The 15,681-nt window shown below is 65.0% G+C and overlaps 5 protein-coding genes across 5 annotated transcripts in view; 4 read left to right on the plus strand and 1 right to left on the minus strand.

Moving 5' to 3' along the window:
- ACA1_142560 (Ehepsin, putative) overlaps positions 1 to 1,887 on the plus strand; it is a gene marked incomplete at both ends in the record, with an annotated part of 3,674 nt that extends 1,787 nt beyond the window's left edge. Inside the window, 4 exons of the mRNA XM_004349591.1 lie at positions 16 to 174; positions 352 to 785; positions 920 to 1,054; positions 1,207 to 1,887. Of these exons, the coding sequence (XP_004349641.1) occupies positions 16 to 174; positions 352 to 785; positions 920 to 1,054; positions 1,207 to 1,887 (1,409 nt within the window). The remainder of the gene's footprint in view (positions 1 to 15; positions 175 to 351; positions 786 to 919; positions 1,055 to 1,206) is intronic.
- A 16-nt stretch (positions 1,888 to 1,903) lies between these two features.
- On the plus strand, positions 1,904 to 2,566 carry ACA1_142570 (uncharacterized protein; the record flags this gene model as incomplete). Its single annotated transcript, XM_004349592.1, has 3 exons — positions 1,904 to 1,988; positions 2,196 to 2,340; positions 2,407 to 2,566. 3 exons carry the CDS (start codon positions 1,904 to 1,906, stop codon positions 2,564 to 2,566), a joined length of 390 nt encoding a protein of 129 aa, XP_004349642.1.
- A 119-nt stretch (positions 2,567 to 2,685) lies between these two features.
- Positions 2,686 to 7,165, minus strand: ACA1_142580 (autophagy protein, putative; the record flags this gene model as incomplete). The annotated part of the gene is made up of 16 exons (XM_004349593.1): positions 2,686 to 2,811; positions 2,993 to 3,097; positions 3,257 to 3,332; positions 3,447 to 3,562; positions 3,685 to 3,828; positions 4,154 to 4,222; positions 4,319 to 4,525; positions 4,748 to 4,892; positions 5,034 to 5,145; positions 5,330 to 5,525; positions 5,671 to 5,952; positions 6,154 to 6,345; positions 6,450 to 6,485; positions 6,558 to 6,666; positions 6,842 to 7,034; positions 7,072 to 7,165. 16 exons carry the CDS (start codon positions 7,163 to 7,165, stop codon positions 2,686 to 2,688), a joined length of 2,202 nt encoding a protein of 733 aa, XP_004349643.1.
- A 761-nt stretch (positions 7,166 to 7,926) lies between these two features.
- ACA1_142590 (Sel1 repeat-containing protein) lies at positions 7,927 to 11,244 on the plus strand (the record flags this gene model as incomplete). The annotated part of the gene is made up of 13 exons (XM_004349594.1): positions 7,927 to 7,996; positions 8,043 to 8,221; positions 8,383 to 8,529; positions 8,634 to 8,775; positions 8,908 to 9,056; positions 9,192 to 9,302; positions 9,368 to 9,470; positions 9,587 to 9,736; positions 9,854 to 10,015; positions 10,153 to 10,360; positions 10,536 to 10,742; positions 10,853 to 11,036; positions 11,164 to 11,244. 13 exons carry the CDS (start codon positions 7,927 to 7,929, stop codon positions 11,242 to 11,244), a joined length of 1,893 nt encoding a protein of 630 aa, XP_004349644.1.
- A 965-nt stretch (positions 11,245 to 12,209) lies between these two features.
- ACA1_142600 (villin headpiece domain containing protein) lies at positions 12,210 to 15,629 on the plus strand (the record flags this gene model as incomplete). Its single annotated transcript, XM_004349595.1, has 6 exons — positions 12,210 to 12,479; positions 12,580 to 12,878; positions 12,991 to 13,072; positions 13,385 to 15,198; positions 15,266 to 15,386; positions 15,516 to 15,629. The coding sequence occupies 6 exons, from the start codon at positions 12,210 to 12,212 to the stop codon at positions 15,627 to 15,629; spliced, it is 2,700 nt and encodes an 899-aa protein (XP_004349645.1).
- Positions 15,630 to 15,681: the final 52 nt, after the last annotated feature.

Consider the following 15,681-nt stretch of genomic DNA (forward strand, 5'->3'; position numbering starts at 1 on the left):
GGGAGGGTACGGCAGAGGAGGGCCTCGTGGCCAAGCTGATGCGGGCCGGCGATGCGATGGTGGGCGGCGGGCCTGCCGCCCCCACCTCCAACCTCTCCCGGGGCGCCTTCCAGGGCTCCTACCACTCCCCAGCCCTTCCCCGACCCGCCTCTTCCTCATCGGGTGGCAGTCCTGGTACCGCGTACCCTCCCGCGGCCTACACGGCGCAGCTTCACCCCCCCCCGACACGCGCGCCTACGGCACACACGGCACGGCCTCAGCCACTGTTCCTGATGTTGGACATCTCTCTCTCTCTCATCCGACGTGTGGCGGCGGCGGCGGCGGCGGCGGTGATGGCACAACGTTGACCAGGCGGCTATGTGCCGGGGGTATCTCCCACCGTCGCCGCCAGCGGCAGCAGCAGCGAGGGCCACGCAGCAGATGGGGAGGGTCTCGCCGGAGTGGTGAGTGAGAACATCTGGGAGCGGAGCGATCGCGAGTGGCGCGCCACCGAAGCTTCGTCCCCCGAGAGAGCCGGGTCCCATGCCGACCGGCCACGGGACGCCATCGGTACCCGAAGCGGCGGCGACGGCGATGACGGCGAGGAGGAGAAGGGCGGAGATGAGTACGTGCAGCAGCTCGTCAACGAGATCGCTCTCCCCGGGGGCGTGCGGGTGGCGCCGCCCGCATCGGTGCTGGCCCAGTTTTGCCTCCGGTGCGAGTCCCTCTCGGACCAGCAGCGCGTGGCGGCCTACCGCCTGCTGCACGCCAAGCTCCTCGACCACCAATCGCCCCCCGTACAGCAGGTGCCCCCCCACTACCCCTCTACCCCCCCAGGAGAGGCCCTCTCTTTCCCCCCTGGCATGCTGGTGCTGATGGTTGGTTGCTCGCTCGGTTGGTTTGGTGTCGTGTGTGTGTGTGTGTGTGTGTGTGTGTGTAGCGGGCGTTGCACGTGGTGGCAGGCCTCGTCAAGAGGCGCGTGGCAGGCGCAAATGCCTTCTTTGCCTCCCACGACCAGCCCCTCCGTGCCCTCGCCGCCAGCCCCGTCCCGGCCGCCCGGACCAAGGCCGCCGAGGTATACATCTCTCTCTTTATCTTCATAGATAGCTATCTATATCTGTAAATAGATCTAGATCTAGATATAGGAGAATAGTTCTGTATCTGGGCTAAGGGATTGATTTGAGTCATCCGGGCGCTCACGCGGGGGTGGGGGGGCGGGTGCAACAGATTGTGGAGGTCCTCCGCGTGCCAACGGCGGCCGGAGGGAGAGCTCCTTCCGCCGATCACTGGATCCACGATGAAGACGATGCCGGCGGCGACAGCGGCGGTGGAGGAGGATGGGGCTGGCTTCAGGAGGAGGGCGCACGCGACGAGCCCCTCGTCCGACCGCCGGCCGCCACCTCGTCACCGACATCGTCTCTCTTCGTTGGCCTGAGCGTGAACGATGATGACAGCACGGGCCACGACCACCACCGCCACCACCATTACCACCACCACCACGAGCAGCAGCAGCAGCAGGCAGCAGCAGGGGGTCGGGCGTCTCTCCTGGGCGACGACCCGTTCGACGCCTTCCTGGCCCCGTTGGCCGCCACGCACGCCGAAGTCGCCCCGCCCCACTCTCCACTGGGCGGCGGCGGTGGTGGAGGCGGCAGTGGCCAGGCGTCCCTGGTCGAGCACCAGCTCCACGGCCTTTCCCTGGGGGGCTACCCACTGCTCCCCTCCACGTCCTCTCCGTCGGCGGGCACCTCCTTCGCCTCGCCGCCAGCACTATCGCCAGCGCCAGCATCGTCAGGTGCGGGGCGAACGCCCTCTTCGGCCGCACACCCGCTCTCCCTCCTTTCCTACCCGACGCCTTCCACCACCACCACCACCGCCGCCGCCGCCACCGTCGGCCTCTTCCTCGCTTGATTCGGCCTTTCCCTTCATGGACGGGCCTGCCATCATCTCCGCACGCGCCCCCGACCCTTTGCCCGCAGCGCCTCTGAGCGGGAGCACCCCGCCCATGCTGGGTACACCCCCCACCCACCCACCTGCAGCTCCCTCCTCCTCGCAGTGTGCGGTGGTGCCTGGGGACCCTCTGGTCCACCAACCCACACTCGTGAGTGCCCGAGAGCTGACGTGCTGCTGCGTGCTGGTGGTGACCTGGTGGGTGGTGGGTGGTGGTGCCGCTGTTGCTGCTGCTGCGTGCTGCTGCTGCTGGCGGTGGGCGTACGTAGGCTCCTACGGCGCTTCGCATCCGGCGTTCGGGTCGGGGGCGGCCATGAACCACCACGGGATGGCATACGTCGCGATGCCGGCGGGCATGATGGCCCTCTACGCGCCCGCCGGGGGCATCGTCTACGCCGCTCCTCCTCCCGCCAGGTATCAGTGCTACCGGGTTGTTTCCGTTTTTCCCCCCTGTCGTGTCTTATGCGCCCAGCATAGCAGGTGTGGGCCGAGCACTACGGACCCAGCGTCGCACGTGGCGGGCGGCGGCGGTCATGGCTTCTCGTTCATGCAGGGCAGCGGGGCAGCCAGCAGCAACGACGCAGAGGACTCGTTCGCCTTCGTGAAGGACGAAATGAAAGCGAAAGCCGGCAAGAAATAATCACACCCGCTAATAAATGGAGAGAAAAGACAAGGCACACAATAAGGTCGTTAGCCTTCAGGCGGTGTACGAAGCTGCTGCTGGTGCTGGTGCTGGCGCTGGCGCGCGGCAAGGGCTGCCTAGATGTCGTCCCCCGTCTCGTTGTCGTCGTCGAACTCCTCCCAGTCCCCGGAGAAGTCCACCGTGGCCTGCTTGAGCTGGGTGAGGCCCGTGATGTCCTCCAGGTGGGTCGGGTTGTTGAACACCTGCAGCAGGAAGTCGAACCCCTCCCTGTGCATATGCATGATCCCCCCCCCCACCGCCATCGCACAAGAGGTGCCGGGCGCACGCAATCAGTGCGTGCGGGTGGTGAAGCGACGACATGGGTCGGATTTGTAGGGCGATCCTCGCGCGCCATGTCTCGGGGAGGGGGCGGGGGGGGGGTACATACTGCTGATAGGCGCCCACGACTGTGTCGGAGCAGGCGGTGCACTTGTCATAGGCGTGGCCCACCACCAGCATGTTCTTGTAGTGGCTCAAGTAGCCGCGCACCTGCGCAGAGAAGAGAGACGCGGACACGGAACACGGTCACGGAGCCGCAAGAGCAGAGGCACGCTTCCCCATTTGTCGGTGTGGATGGTGGTGGTGGGACAGTGGCTCACTGCTGGCAGTGTCAGCCCAGTCCAGCAGCAGCAGCAGCAGCAGGAGTACCTGGTGGGGAACGAGGCCGAGGGGAGATTCGGTGGGCGCTGATACGTCCTTGTCCACGTCGGCGCCCGCCTTGGCCCTAAGAAGGAAACACACACGACACACGACACACACGACACACACACAGAGAGAGAGAGAGAGAGACGACACACGTTGGCGGTTGGTTGGTTGGCGGCGGCGGCGGCGGCGGTACCCGAGGGGGTGGTGGAGGAGGGACACGAGGAGCTCTACGGCCAGGCAGCCGGCCAGGTAGGACACGCCCGGACGCGTGACGGTGCACTGCTGGTCCAGGGTCCTGTCCGACAGCGACTGTGTGCGCCGACCACGAGCAGAGTTGGTTGCAAGCGGCGCGGGATGTCACACAAGCCACCCCCCCCCACCCAACGCGGCCAGCAAACAGAGGCCGGGGGGGGGAGGAAGGAAGGGTGTACGTCTTGGGGGGCCACCACGTCGTTGCAGAAGTAGCAGCCCAGCGGCGGCGCGGCGGCAGGGCTCGCGGCGGCGGCGGTGCGATCCCAAAGGCCGTGCCGCATGACCACGTACGAATCAAAGCCGAGAGCGGCGTTGATGACCAGCTGCGCCCAATGGAAGAAAGGGAAAGAGGCGGGTTAGGGCCAGCCCCGCGTACTCGTACTCGTACTCGCCAACATCACCGTATATTCCCATATTAGCTGTGTGCGTGCGCGCGCGCGTGTTTGTTTGTGTGTGTCGTGTGTGTGTGTGTGTGTGACATATTGGCGGGATGAGCGAATGGTGAGTGAGGCGGGGGGGGGTAGGTGCCTTGCCAAGGGCAGCGGCGATAGTGGAAGGCAGCCAGCGGCTCTCCCGGGAGTCGGTGAGGAGGAAGACGGCGTCGTGGCTCTCGATGAGGTCGCGCAGCAGCGCACAGTCCTGGCGCACCTGCTCCCTTTGCCCCTCGCCCACTGCGTGCCCTGGCATGGGGATGCTGAAACGGTGTCCGACCGCGTTCTTCGCGCGCGCGCACACACACACACACGTGCACCACCACCGTCACCACCGCCACCGCCACGCTCGCGTCAGCAGCGGCCGCTTTCACGCACGCACGCAGGCCGATGACTGGTGCTGGTGCTGGGGAGGGGAGGGAGGCAGTACAACGCCGGGGAAGATCTGCTGGAGGCGGTGGGCGGCGGCGGCCGCCTTGGGCTTTCCGCCGTGGAGGCTATCCTCGAAGGTGAAGAGGGACTGGCGCACTGGGTTGCTGTACGACACGAGGCCGTTGTCCACCAGCGTGATGTTGCGCACGCCCCACCCCTGCAGCAATCACCGGACGACACGACACGACACACGACACACGACACACACGACACATACGACACACACACACACGACCAGCAGGCACAGTCAGGCCTCGCGGTACCTCCCCCCCTCACCCACCCATCATGCACACATCACACGGCACACACGACACAGGTTTGTGTCCAACCGAGCAGCAGCCGTCGCAGAATGTGTGGCGGCGAGGAAGGGGAAACGAACGAGGAGGTTGCGGGCCACGTTGCAGCCGAGGGTGCCGGCACCGAGGAGCAGGCACCGAGTCGCCGCCACACGCGCCAGGTCGAGGGAGGGCAGCAGCCGCCACCGCATCAGCTGCAGGTTCAGCTCCACCGCCGTGCCTGCCAGCCTGCGTCCCACCCCAATGCCCCACAAAACCATGTCAGCTCGGGCTGCGTGCCGTCGTACCGGCAGTGGCGCAGTGGCTGGGTCGGAGCGGGTTCTGGGCAGGGCAATCAATGATGTGTCGACCTGCGTAGGCCGCACGTACTTTTGGGGGTCCATCGAGTCGGCGAGCGAGACGACGCGGGGACGCAGCTTGCCCTCGCTGTCCTTCTCCCATCCGGCCACCTTGAGATTGCGCCCATCAATCAACGCCTCCCCTTTCCGATCAACAACACGACACCACACGACCAACGACCAACGACACCACACGACACAAGACAGGCCAGTCAAGCCCTGGTCAGTGTAACGGTGCCAGCAATTGGGCCACGCGGGAATTGGGAGAATTGGGGGTAATGAAGGCAGGCTACTGAGCGTGCGCGCGCGCCTTCACCAGTTGCTTACCGGCGGGGTCGGGCAGCAGCACGGGGATGACGAGGGAGCTGTCGATGTTGCGCTTCCCGGGGAGCTGGCGGTAGCAGATGACGGGCACGGAGGTCATGTCCCGGCACACCCACCGGACCAGCAGCAGCAGGAAGTTGCGGAGCGGCCACCCCGGGTGGGTACGGCGCGAGCTCGGATCGGCGAACCCCACCAACCTCTGCCCGCACGACACACACATACACGACACACGACACACGACACCGCACGCGCGCACCGCGAACACCGCACGCACCAAATGCGGTGAATGACCACTGTCAAGCTACGACCGTGCGTAGGCGAGGCGAGGTGGGGGTGGGGTGTACGTCGGCGTGGGGCACGTCCTTCCAGAAGTGGTCGTGGGCGTGCAGGGGCGCCACTTCGATGCATGTGGTGGTGCTGGCGGTGATGCTGGTGGTGGAGGGCTGGTCCCCGTCGGTGGAACTTTCGAGGGTAGTACGGGTACGTCGGGCCAGGAAGAACGCGTGGCCGGAGCACCTGTCCGCGGCTTCGTCAGCCTGAGCTGCCGCCGCCGCCGGGTTGCTTTCTTCGCCCGGTGTAGAGTGGAGCCCTCGCAGCTTCTCGTAGCCGTCGCGGAGCGATTCAACCTGGGGCGTGCGCGTGCGGGGGGGAAAACGACGGGTACGGGAGAGCCATGAGAACAATACCTGCCAGCGCTCACGCCCTCCCTTTACACAATCATAAACGACGACCAACAACGTCCCTATATACATATACATATACATATAAATATATACGTAGATTTCGAGAGAGATAAAGGGTTATGTAGAAAGATATAGAAGAGGTACCTCGGCGGGGGCCAGGGCATCGGTGAGGGCGAGAGCGGGCAGGGCGGTGAAGGGCCGGGCGGGCAGAAGGGCCGGGAAGGCCAGCATGTAGTGGAAGCGGTACTTCTTGAGGTCGCTGAAGGCCAGCATCAGGAAGCGGCACAGGCGCCACGGCTCGCGAAGCGCCTCCCCGCTCTCGATGTCTGTCCACACCTGCGTTCCGCCGCCGCCGCCGCCGCCGCCATTATAGGATGATGCCCAGATGATGATGATCAGATGGTCAGATGAAGGGTGGACGGGGGATATTCACGCGGCACTCCAACGCGTCGCAGCCAGCCCCGCCCGGCATCCAACTACGCAGCAGCAGCAGCAGCAGCAGCCGCAGCCGCAGCAGTGAAGGAGGGCTGAAAAGAGGCGGAGGGAACCTTGGCGGCCACCAGGTCGAGCTGCTTCTTTTTGTCGAGCGCATGGAAGGCCTCGATGGTGTTGGTGTTCAGCAATTCCCCGGGCACCTCGAAGTGGTACTTGGGCGTCCTGTACGCACACACCCACACCGTCGCGACAGTGTTGACGTCCAGCCCCACATACGCATATATAAGTGCGTGTCGTGCCGTATCGTGTGTGTCGTGTGTATCGTGCGCATGTCAAGCGGTCGGGCCAGTTCAGTTGGCGGTGGGTGGCGGGTGGGGGCCGGCGTCGAAGGAAGTACCTGCGATGGGGAGGGGCGTCGAAGGCCGAGGCCTCGAGGAGCAGCCGCGGCGGCAGCACCGGTGCTGCCACGGCAGCAGCGGCGGTGGCGGCAGCAGTAGTGGTGGTGGGCTGCTGGTGGTGGCCCGTGGGGTAGTGCGCAGCGAGGGGCACAGGGGGCCTCGGAGAGCTTGAACTCCTCGAGCTTTCGACGACTGAGGCCGTGCCAGAACGTGGCGTCCACCGAGGAACTCCAGCCCTCGAATTGCAGCAGCTGCCCCCCGTCCCCCTTCCCCTTTGCAGCTGCAGCCTGGCCAGGCAGACTGCTCGTCGTTGGTGTCTCCATCCGCCGCAGCTTGTTCTATTCCTTTCCTCGCGGTTGGTGGGTACCGTAAAACGAAAACCAAAAAAAAAGGCGAGCTGGAAACAGAGGCGGGGAAAAAGGGGGAAATGGGCTGGGTGACGTGGCAAGGGCCAAAAAGTTGAGCGCCAGCTGAGGGGAGAAGAAGAGAGATGGAGATGCGACGGGCAGCCTATTGCCACGTGTGGCTGCTGCTACTTGTGGTGGCAGCCCTTGCTGTGAGTCTTGCCGCCGCACATCAACCACCCAGACAGGTGAAAGGCACCCCCTCGCCAGCTGCCAAATCATCATCACCTCCCCCAGCGTCGAGAGCCAAAGGTGCGGGGCGTGCCAGATCGGCCTATGACGAAGATGAAGAGCAAGAGGGCTTCGGGAAGGAGGCTGACGACGAAACAGCCAGGGCCAGAGTAGTACGCAAGAGTACGCACCCCCCCCCCCTACATTGAGCTAGCAGTGCATCTTGTCCAAGATCCTCAGGGGACGCTGGCCCCACCAAGAGAGGGGAGGCAGCGTCATGACGCTCATCTGTGCTACGCACCTTATTTCCTCTCCTTGCTGCAGCGAGCTCGCCACTCGACCTCACAGCTGTGAACCAGCCCAAGGGCGCCAGCAGTGGGCTGTCTGATGCCGACCTCGCCAAGGAGCGCTCGGCGCCGCTGTCTGGTGTCGTTCTTCAATACCAGCGGCAGCTGGAGAAAGAGCGACGAGAGAAAGGAAAGGCCAGTAAGGGGGCTACCGAGGGTATCATGGCCCTCTGCTGCCCGCTGCCTGCTGTTGTGCAGAAGAACCCAGCTAACGTCCAGCTTACGGCCACCGGTGGCTGTTTGCGGCGCAGGTGTCCATCGGTTCGATCCAGCGGCAGGTCAGTCCGAGCTGCCGACTTCGCCCAAGCACCAAGTGTACGAGCAGGCCCTCGAGCTCTTCAATCGAGCCAAGCTCGACACCGATGCCGCTGCCCTTTCTCGCGCCCTCTCCCTCTTCTACGAGGCCGCCCGCGCCGGCAACGAATACGCCCTGTTCACCCTCGCCGAGTTGCATGAGGTTCTCCTTCCCATCACCCATGCCCCTCTCCCCTCCCCAACTGTTTGCTCTGCTCTGCTCTCTGTCGAAGTGCAGCAAGCTGTCACTCATGCGTGGGCCTCTCTCTCTCTCTCTCGCTCTCTTTCTCGCTTGGGCCTGCTGCTGCTGCACGTGCTCCACAGTTCGGCGAGGTGGAGCACGTGCCGCGTAACCTAACAGCGGCGGTGTACTACCACAATGCCTCGGCGAGCCGGGGCAATCCCACGGCGCAGAAGTCGCTGGCCTTTTTCTACGACACGGGTAAAGAGGTCCCCGTCAATCGGGCTCTCGTACGACCCACCCGCCCCGCGGATGATCTCGCCTCCTCCCGAGGCAAGCAGCCAGCAAAAGGCCTTGCCCGCCTCTAAGCCTTGCCCGCCTGTTTGTCTGCCAGGCCTTCCTCTACTATGACTTTGCAGCGCAGGGAGGCGAGGTAGAGGCCCAGATCACTATGGGCTACAAGCACCTCTTTGGCCATGGCACCCGCAAGGATTGTGGCCGCGCGGCCGACTATTACGGCACTGTGGCGCAACTAAGTACGCCGCGCCCCCCTCCCCCTCCCCCTCAACGAGTGTCTGTCCGATGGTTGTTGCACAGGGGCATCTACTCCCACTGCTCACGCCACGCGTGGGTGCTGGTGTGGGGGTGTATCCACACATATCTTTCAGTTGCCGAGGAAGTGGCGGCCAGTGGTCTGCGCTACGGGACTGAGACGCACCGATTGGTGAACAACGACGACGCGGTTTCCTACACGGAGGAAGAGGACGTGGTGCAGTACTGGAAATACTCTGCCGAGACGGGAGACCCCTCGGCACAGGTTCTCCTCCATTTTGGGCAGCTCGCTGTTGACTCGCTGCAGTATCTCAGATCGGCTTCTTGGCGTCGCTGATCTGGCTCAATGTTGTGGGGGGGGGTAACACTGCAGGTGACCATGGGTACCTTGCACCTGCAGGGAGCCTACGGCGTCGAACAGAACTACGAGTTGGCGCGAGAGTATTTCGCGCTCGCCGCCGAACAAGGCGACCTCGGTGGCCTCACCAACATGGGCTTCCTCTACGCCAAGGTACCACCTCCCACATTCTGCACGCGCCACAAAAAAGAAAGTGTTGGCGCATGAAAGATAGATAGAAAGAAAGAAAGCTGAAGCTGAAGCTGTATCGCGAGCAGGGCTACGGAGTGGAGCAAAACAACAAAACGGCCTTCCAGTACCTGCAGCAGGCGGCCAGTCAAAGTGCGTGCCAGCCGCGATGCTGTATCGTGTCCATGGAGTTTGGTTCGGTCCTCACGCGGGGGCGGGTGGGCTCTCTCTCTCTCTCTCTCTGTCTGTCTCCGTCTCTATCGGCGCAGACCACCCGTATGCGCAAGCCCTGCTCGGGTACATGTACCTCCACGGCATGGGTGTGGAGAGGAACGTCAAGGAAGCCGTCAACTACTTCTGGAAGTCTGCCGAGCAGGGCAACAGTGACGGCATCCTCCACCTGGCCAACTGCTACTTCTGTACGTACGCCCGAGTGCTGCCGGCGAGCTCGTGTGTCCCGTGCGTTCTTTGGCCCTGTGCGGTCCTCCTTGGCGTCTGGCCCTCGTGTTGAATGCGTTCGTTGATGTGCGGCGCAGATGGCGAGGGCGTGACGCAAGATTACGGCAAGGCACTGCAGTACTACTTGGCCGCCACGGAGGGCGGCAACCTGGTGGCCCACTTCAACCTCGCTCAAATGCACCGCTTCGGTGTCGGAGCAAATCGTAACTGCCACGTGGGGGTCAGTCTGTACAAGAAACGTACGCACGCACGCACGCACGCATCCTCCTGCCCACACCGCCCGCTCTCTCTGTGCCGTGCGTGCGTGCGTGCCGGTGGCCACTGAGGAAACCGAAAGTCTGACCAGTACCCTCCTCGGCTACGATGGCCGCCGCAGTGGTGGAAAGAGGGCCGATCAACGACCTCCTGGCCGAGGCCTACGCTCTCTATGAGGAGGGCGATGTGGATGCAGCCCTCTACCGCTACGAACTCGCTGCCGAGATGGGGGTCGAGATTGCGCAGAGTAACGCCGCTTGGCTGTACGATCACGGCTTCGGTGAAGGTGACGACGCCTTCAAGCGGCAGAAGGCCTTTGACTACTACGGGTACGTGGTGCCTGGAGCACCACCACACACCGCACACTCTTGGGGCGGCGGGCACTCTTGGAGGGGGCGGGGGGCAGGGGGGATGTGTTCGGCCCTTCCACTCACCCGACTGCGTTGCCATCCCCCCCCCCCCCACACACACATCTTCCTTCGTCGCGCGCTGGCCGTGCATCAGCATGGCGGCAGAGCAGAAGAACCCGCTGGCGCACCAAAAGATGGGCGACTTCTACTACTACGGCCTGGGCACCCAAGTCGACCAGAGCAAGGCTGCCGCCTACTATCGGGCGGCCAGCGACCTGCGGGACGCGCAAGCCACCTTCAACCTGGGCTACATGCACCAGCACGGCATCGGCCTGCCCCAGGACCTCCATTTGGCAAAGCGGTACCATCATACCCCCCCATACCCCCCCCCTCCTTCTTCTCCTCCTCCCGGGCAGTCTTCCTCTCTTCGCGAGTGCCCGCGGCGGCTGATGTCTTGCGCGGATGTTGCAGCTTCTATGACTTGGCGTACGAGATCAACCCGGACGCCTACGTGGCGTGGGCGCTGGCGCTGGCTTCGATTGGCGCGCACCTCGCTGTGGACTATCTCCTTCGTGGCGATGCGTCGTTCCTCTTCGGTTTTAACGTCGACGTGGAAACGTTCGCCCTCGTCGGTCTCTCCGTCCTCTTGGTTTTTGTACGCGCCCCTCCTCCTCCTCCTCTTCTTCCTGGGGGCCTCCGCCAGTGCACTCTCCCCATTTTGTTCCTTGCCGACCGGGCATGCGCCTCACCAATTCGTCCGCTTTGCGTGCGTGCTTGCTAAGGCCGTCGTTGCCCGCCAGTACGTGGTTCTGGTGCAAGAGGAGCGCCGCCGCCGCCGGACACTGCACCCCCACCAGGACTAGAAATAGAGAAAGCCCCATTTTTGTACATACACAGCGGTGCACCGTCATACCACACCTCCACTTCCTCCTCCTCCCCTCGGGCGCAACAACAACAACCACCACCCCCAACACACCACACAGGCGGTCGGTCCCCTCCCTTTCCCAACTTGGCCTATTAATTAGGAACCACATTGCAACATCGCGGCCACCGCCTCTTTTTTTTTTTTTTGCTAAATGATGTCGACACTATTATCGCTTCAGAAACGAGGAGCAGGACAACGCAACGCTCAAGCTCCCGCCGCACTGCCGCACGAGCACGAGCCGCCCGGGCTGCTTTTATTTTCCAACGCGTCCCGACCACCACAACCAGCAGCAGCAGCGGACACTAGTGCCCCCCCCTTACTGGTTGTCGTAGACCCCCACTTCCATTCAGTGACGGTACTTGCGCCTCTCGTTCTCTCCTGTGCGTGTGTTTCTCTCTGTGTGTCTGTCTGTCTGTCTCCTCGTTGGGGTGGCATGTGTGCACGATTATGGTGGGCGGCGGCCAAATGGCGACAAAGGCCATTGCAATTGCCATCCTTTCCGCCACACCTTGTTGGGTGATCTGGCCGCTGCCAAGGGGTTTTTTTTGCCAATTGGTGCGTTGATGGTCTGGCCACACATATTTCTTATCGCGATTTCCCCCCCCCCAACTAGTAGTACTACGTAGGGGGTGGTGGTGGTGGTCGTTTTTGGTGTATTGTACCAACCCCCCAAATTGCGGGGGGCGGGGCGACTGCCCGGGGACGGGTCGGTGAACCCACAGCACCGCGCAGCGCCGCAGCCGCAGCAGTTCGTGGTGGTGGTGGCTGGTGGGTCGTACTACCCGACTACGACTACGACGAGGGACACGACTCACTCACCACGCAACAGCCAGGCAGAGCAGCCAGGCAGAGTAGTTGTAGCAGCAGCAGGAGCAGCAGCAGCAGCAGCAGCAGGAGGACACGATGTCTTCAGAAGAAGCCGACAGGCTGAGGCAACGGCGGGAGGAGATCGAGCGGCGCAAGGCCGAACTCGCCAAGCTTCGCGGGGAGGCCGCCTCCGGAGGAACGGCGGGAGCGAACGGGGGCGAGGCGGCGCCGGCCTCGCTCGACGACAAGAAGTCGGAGCTCGAGCGCAAGAAGGAGGAGCTCCTGCGCCGCAAGGCCGAGCTGGCCGCCCGCAAGGAGCAGGCCGACCGCCTCAAGAATGCCCTCTCCACCGACGACCTCACCGCCGTCCCCTCCCCCTTCTCCCGAGCCCCGCCACGCCGCCAACGCCAACGCCAACGGCAGCACCGCCGCCGCCGCCGCTGCCGCCGCCCCTGAGCCTGAGCAGCCGCAGCAGCCCGCATCAGTGGCGGTGGTGGCCAATAAGGAGGCAGCAGCCAGCCACTCGCCCGTCTCTTCTCCTCGTTCCGACGCGGCCCCCGCGAGGTCGGGCGCCACCCCCACCACCCCCGGACGCGTACCTCCGCCCCTCGCCGCCACTGCCACTGTGCCACGTGCTGTGGACTCACACCCAACCAACCACCCTACCAACCACCCTACCAACCACCCCTACCAACTGCAGCAGCAGCGTAGCAACCCGGACCTCGAGGCGCTGCGTGCGGAGAAGGAGCGGCTCATGGAGCTCCTGTCTCGGCAGGACCGAGAGGACAAGGCGCGCGAGGAGGAGGAGAGGCGCCGCCGCAAGCAGGAGAACCTCGAGGCCATCCGCGCCGAGAAGGAGCGCCTCAAGGAGGAGCAGTGGCGCCTCGAGCAAGAGATGCGCCAGCGCGAGGCACCCACCCCCACCTCCCTCCCTTGACGCCAACGTCGTGGTCCTTTCCGTGCCGTGCCGTGCCGTGCCGTGCCGTGCCTCTCTTCTCTTCTCTTCTCTTCTCTTCTCTTCTCTTCTCTCTCTCTCTCTTCTCTTCTCTTCTCTTCTCTTCTCTCTCTCTGTGTGTGTGTGTGTGTGTGTGTGTGTGTGTGTGTGTGTGTGTGTGTGTGTGTGTGTGTGTGTGTGTAATCGTGTGGCGTTGTTCCCGGCAGCGCCGTCTCACCACCTGGTGGTGATGTGTGTCGTGTGGTGTCGGGTGTGTCCTCGCCGGGTACGGTGGCTGTGGTGGGGGTGGGTGGGTGGGGGGGTTGTCTCGGTGCAGGAGGAGGAGAAGGAGGAGAGGCGTGCGCGCCGGCAGCGGGAGATCGAGGAGAAGCGGTTGCGGGAGGAGGCCGAGAAGGAGGAGCAGTTCCAGCGGGAGCAGGAGGAGCAGCGGCGTCTCGAGGAGGAGAAGCTTGCGTGGCTGGAGAAGCGGCGCGCGGAGCTCGAGGAAGCGCGTGCGCGGGAGGAGGAGGAGCGGCAGCGCAAGTACGAGGAGGAGATGGCGGCGACGCGTCGCGAGGAGGAGGAGCGGCGGGAGCGTAACCGGCGGCGCATCGAGGCCATCAAGGAGGCGCGCGAGCGCGAGGAGGCCGAGAAGGAGGAGCGGCACCGGCAGGAGCAGGAGGAGCAGCGGCGGGCCGAGCAGGAGAAGGGGGAGCGGCGGCGGCGGCGCGCGGAGGAGCTGCAGGCCAAGCGGGAGGCCGAGGAGAGGCTCAAGGAGGAGCAGTTTGCGCAGGAGCAGGAGGAGCGGCGGCGCGAGGAGGCCGAGAAGCGGGTGCGTCGCGAGGAGCGGCTGCGTCGGCTGCAGGAGCTGCGCGAGAAGGAGGAGGAGGAGCGGCAGCGCATCTTCGAGGACGAGCAGGCCCTGGCGCAGCTCGAGGAGGAGGACCGGCGGGAGCGCAACCGGCGGCGCATCGAGGCCATCAAGGAGGCGCGCGAGCGCGAGGAGGCCGAGAAGGAGGAGCGGTACCGGCAGGAGCAGGAGGAGCGCAAGCAGTGGGAGGAGGAGCAGGCCGAGAAGCGCCGGCGCCGCGCGGCCGAGCTCGAGGCCAAGCGCGAGCGCGAGGAGCGCGAGAAGGAGGAGGCCTTCCGCCGGGAGCTCGAGGAGCAGCGCAAGCGCGAGGAGGAGCAGCGCGCCGTGCGCGAGCGCCGCCGCCGGGAGCTCGAGGAGCGGCGGGAGCGCGAGGAGGCCGAGCGGCAGGAGGAGTGGCAGCGCGAGCACGAGGCCACCAAGCGCGAGGAGGAGGAGCGGCGGGAGCGTAACCGGCGGCGCATCGAGGCCATCAAGGAGGCGCGCGAGCGCGAGGAGGCCGAGAAGGAGGAGCGGTACCGGCAGGAGCAGGAGCACGCGCGCCGGTCGACGGAGAAGGAGGAGGAGAAGCGGCGGCGGCGGCTGCTCGAGCTGGAGATGATTCGCGAGCGCGAGGAGAAGGAGAAGGAGGAGAAGTTCCGCCTCGAGCAGGAGGAGCTCAAGCGGCAGCAGGAGCTGGCCCGCGTCAAGGCCGAGAGCCGCCGCCGCGAGCTCGAACTGCGCCGCGAGCTCGAGGAGAAGGAGAAGGAGGACAAGTTCCGCCTCGAGCAGGAGGAGAAGCGCCGCTGGGAGGAGGAGAAGCGCGAACGCGCCGAGCGCCGCCGCCGCGAGCTCGAGGAGAAGCGCGAACGCGAGGAGCGCGAACGCGAGGAGCAGTTCCGCCGCGAGCAGGAGGAGAAGCGCCGCCTCGACGACGAGGCCCGCGAGCGCGCCGAACGCCGCCGCCGCGAGATCGAGGAGAAGCGCGAGCTCGAGGAGCGCGAGAAGGAGGCCGCCTTCCGCCGCGAGCAGGAGGAGCTCCGCCGCCTCGAGGAGGAGAAGCGCGAGAAGGCCGAGCGCCGCCGCCGCGAGATCGAAGAGATGCGCGAGCGCGAGGAGCAGGAGAAGCACGAGCGCTTCCTCATCGAGCAGGAGATGCGCGCCCTCGAGGAGCTCGAGAAGGAGGAGGCCCGCATCCGCCGCCAGGAGGAGATCGAGGAGCGCCGCGAGCTCGAGGAACTCGAGAAGCTCAAGCGCGCCCTCGCCGACAAGGAGCGCGAGAAGAAGCTCCTCGAAGAAGACCGGTAAGGGACACACACACGACACACGACACCGCCGCGCCTGTTCACCCATCTCACGTGTGAGCAACAGACGCCGCAAGGAGGAGGAGAGGAGGAGGGCCGAGGAAGGCGCCATCCAGCCCCGCGAACCCATCCTGCCGCTCGACGCGCTGAAGGACAAGCCGCCGGGCACCAACCACGCCGAACTCGAGGTACGCGCGGACAACTTCCACTCCTACTCCTCCTGCCCCACCGCTGGGGGGGGGGTGCGCGTGGTGCGCGCGTCGAGCAACTAATGATCGTCGCGTCTCCTCCCCCCCCCGCTGTTCCATCGCTCGCAGTCGCACCTGTCCAACCCGGAGTTCGAGAAGGTGTTCAAGATGAACCGCGCCAAGTTCTACCAGCAGCCCAAGTGGAAGCGCGAGCAGCTCAAGAAGAGCGCTGGTCTCTTCTAGGCGGCGCCGGCGGACCCAAAGAAAAGGGCAGGGGCGAGGAGGACTGGCGCCA

Source organism: Acanthamoeba castellanii (genome assembly GCF_000313135.1).
Source record: "Acanthamoeba castellanii str. Neff unplaced genomic scaffold scf7180000084708, whole genome shotgun sequence".
In the NCBI taxonomy this organism is placed as follows: Eukaryota; Discosea; order Longamoebia; family Acanthamoebidae; genus Acanthamoeba; species Acanthamoeba castellanii.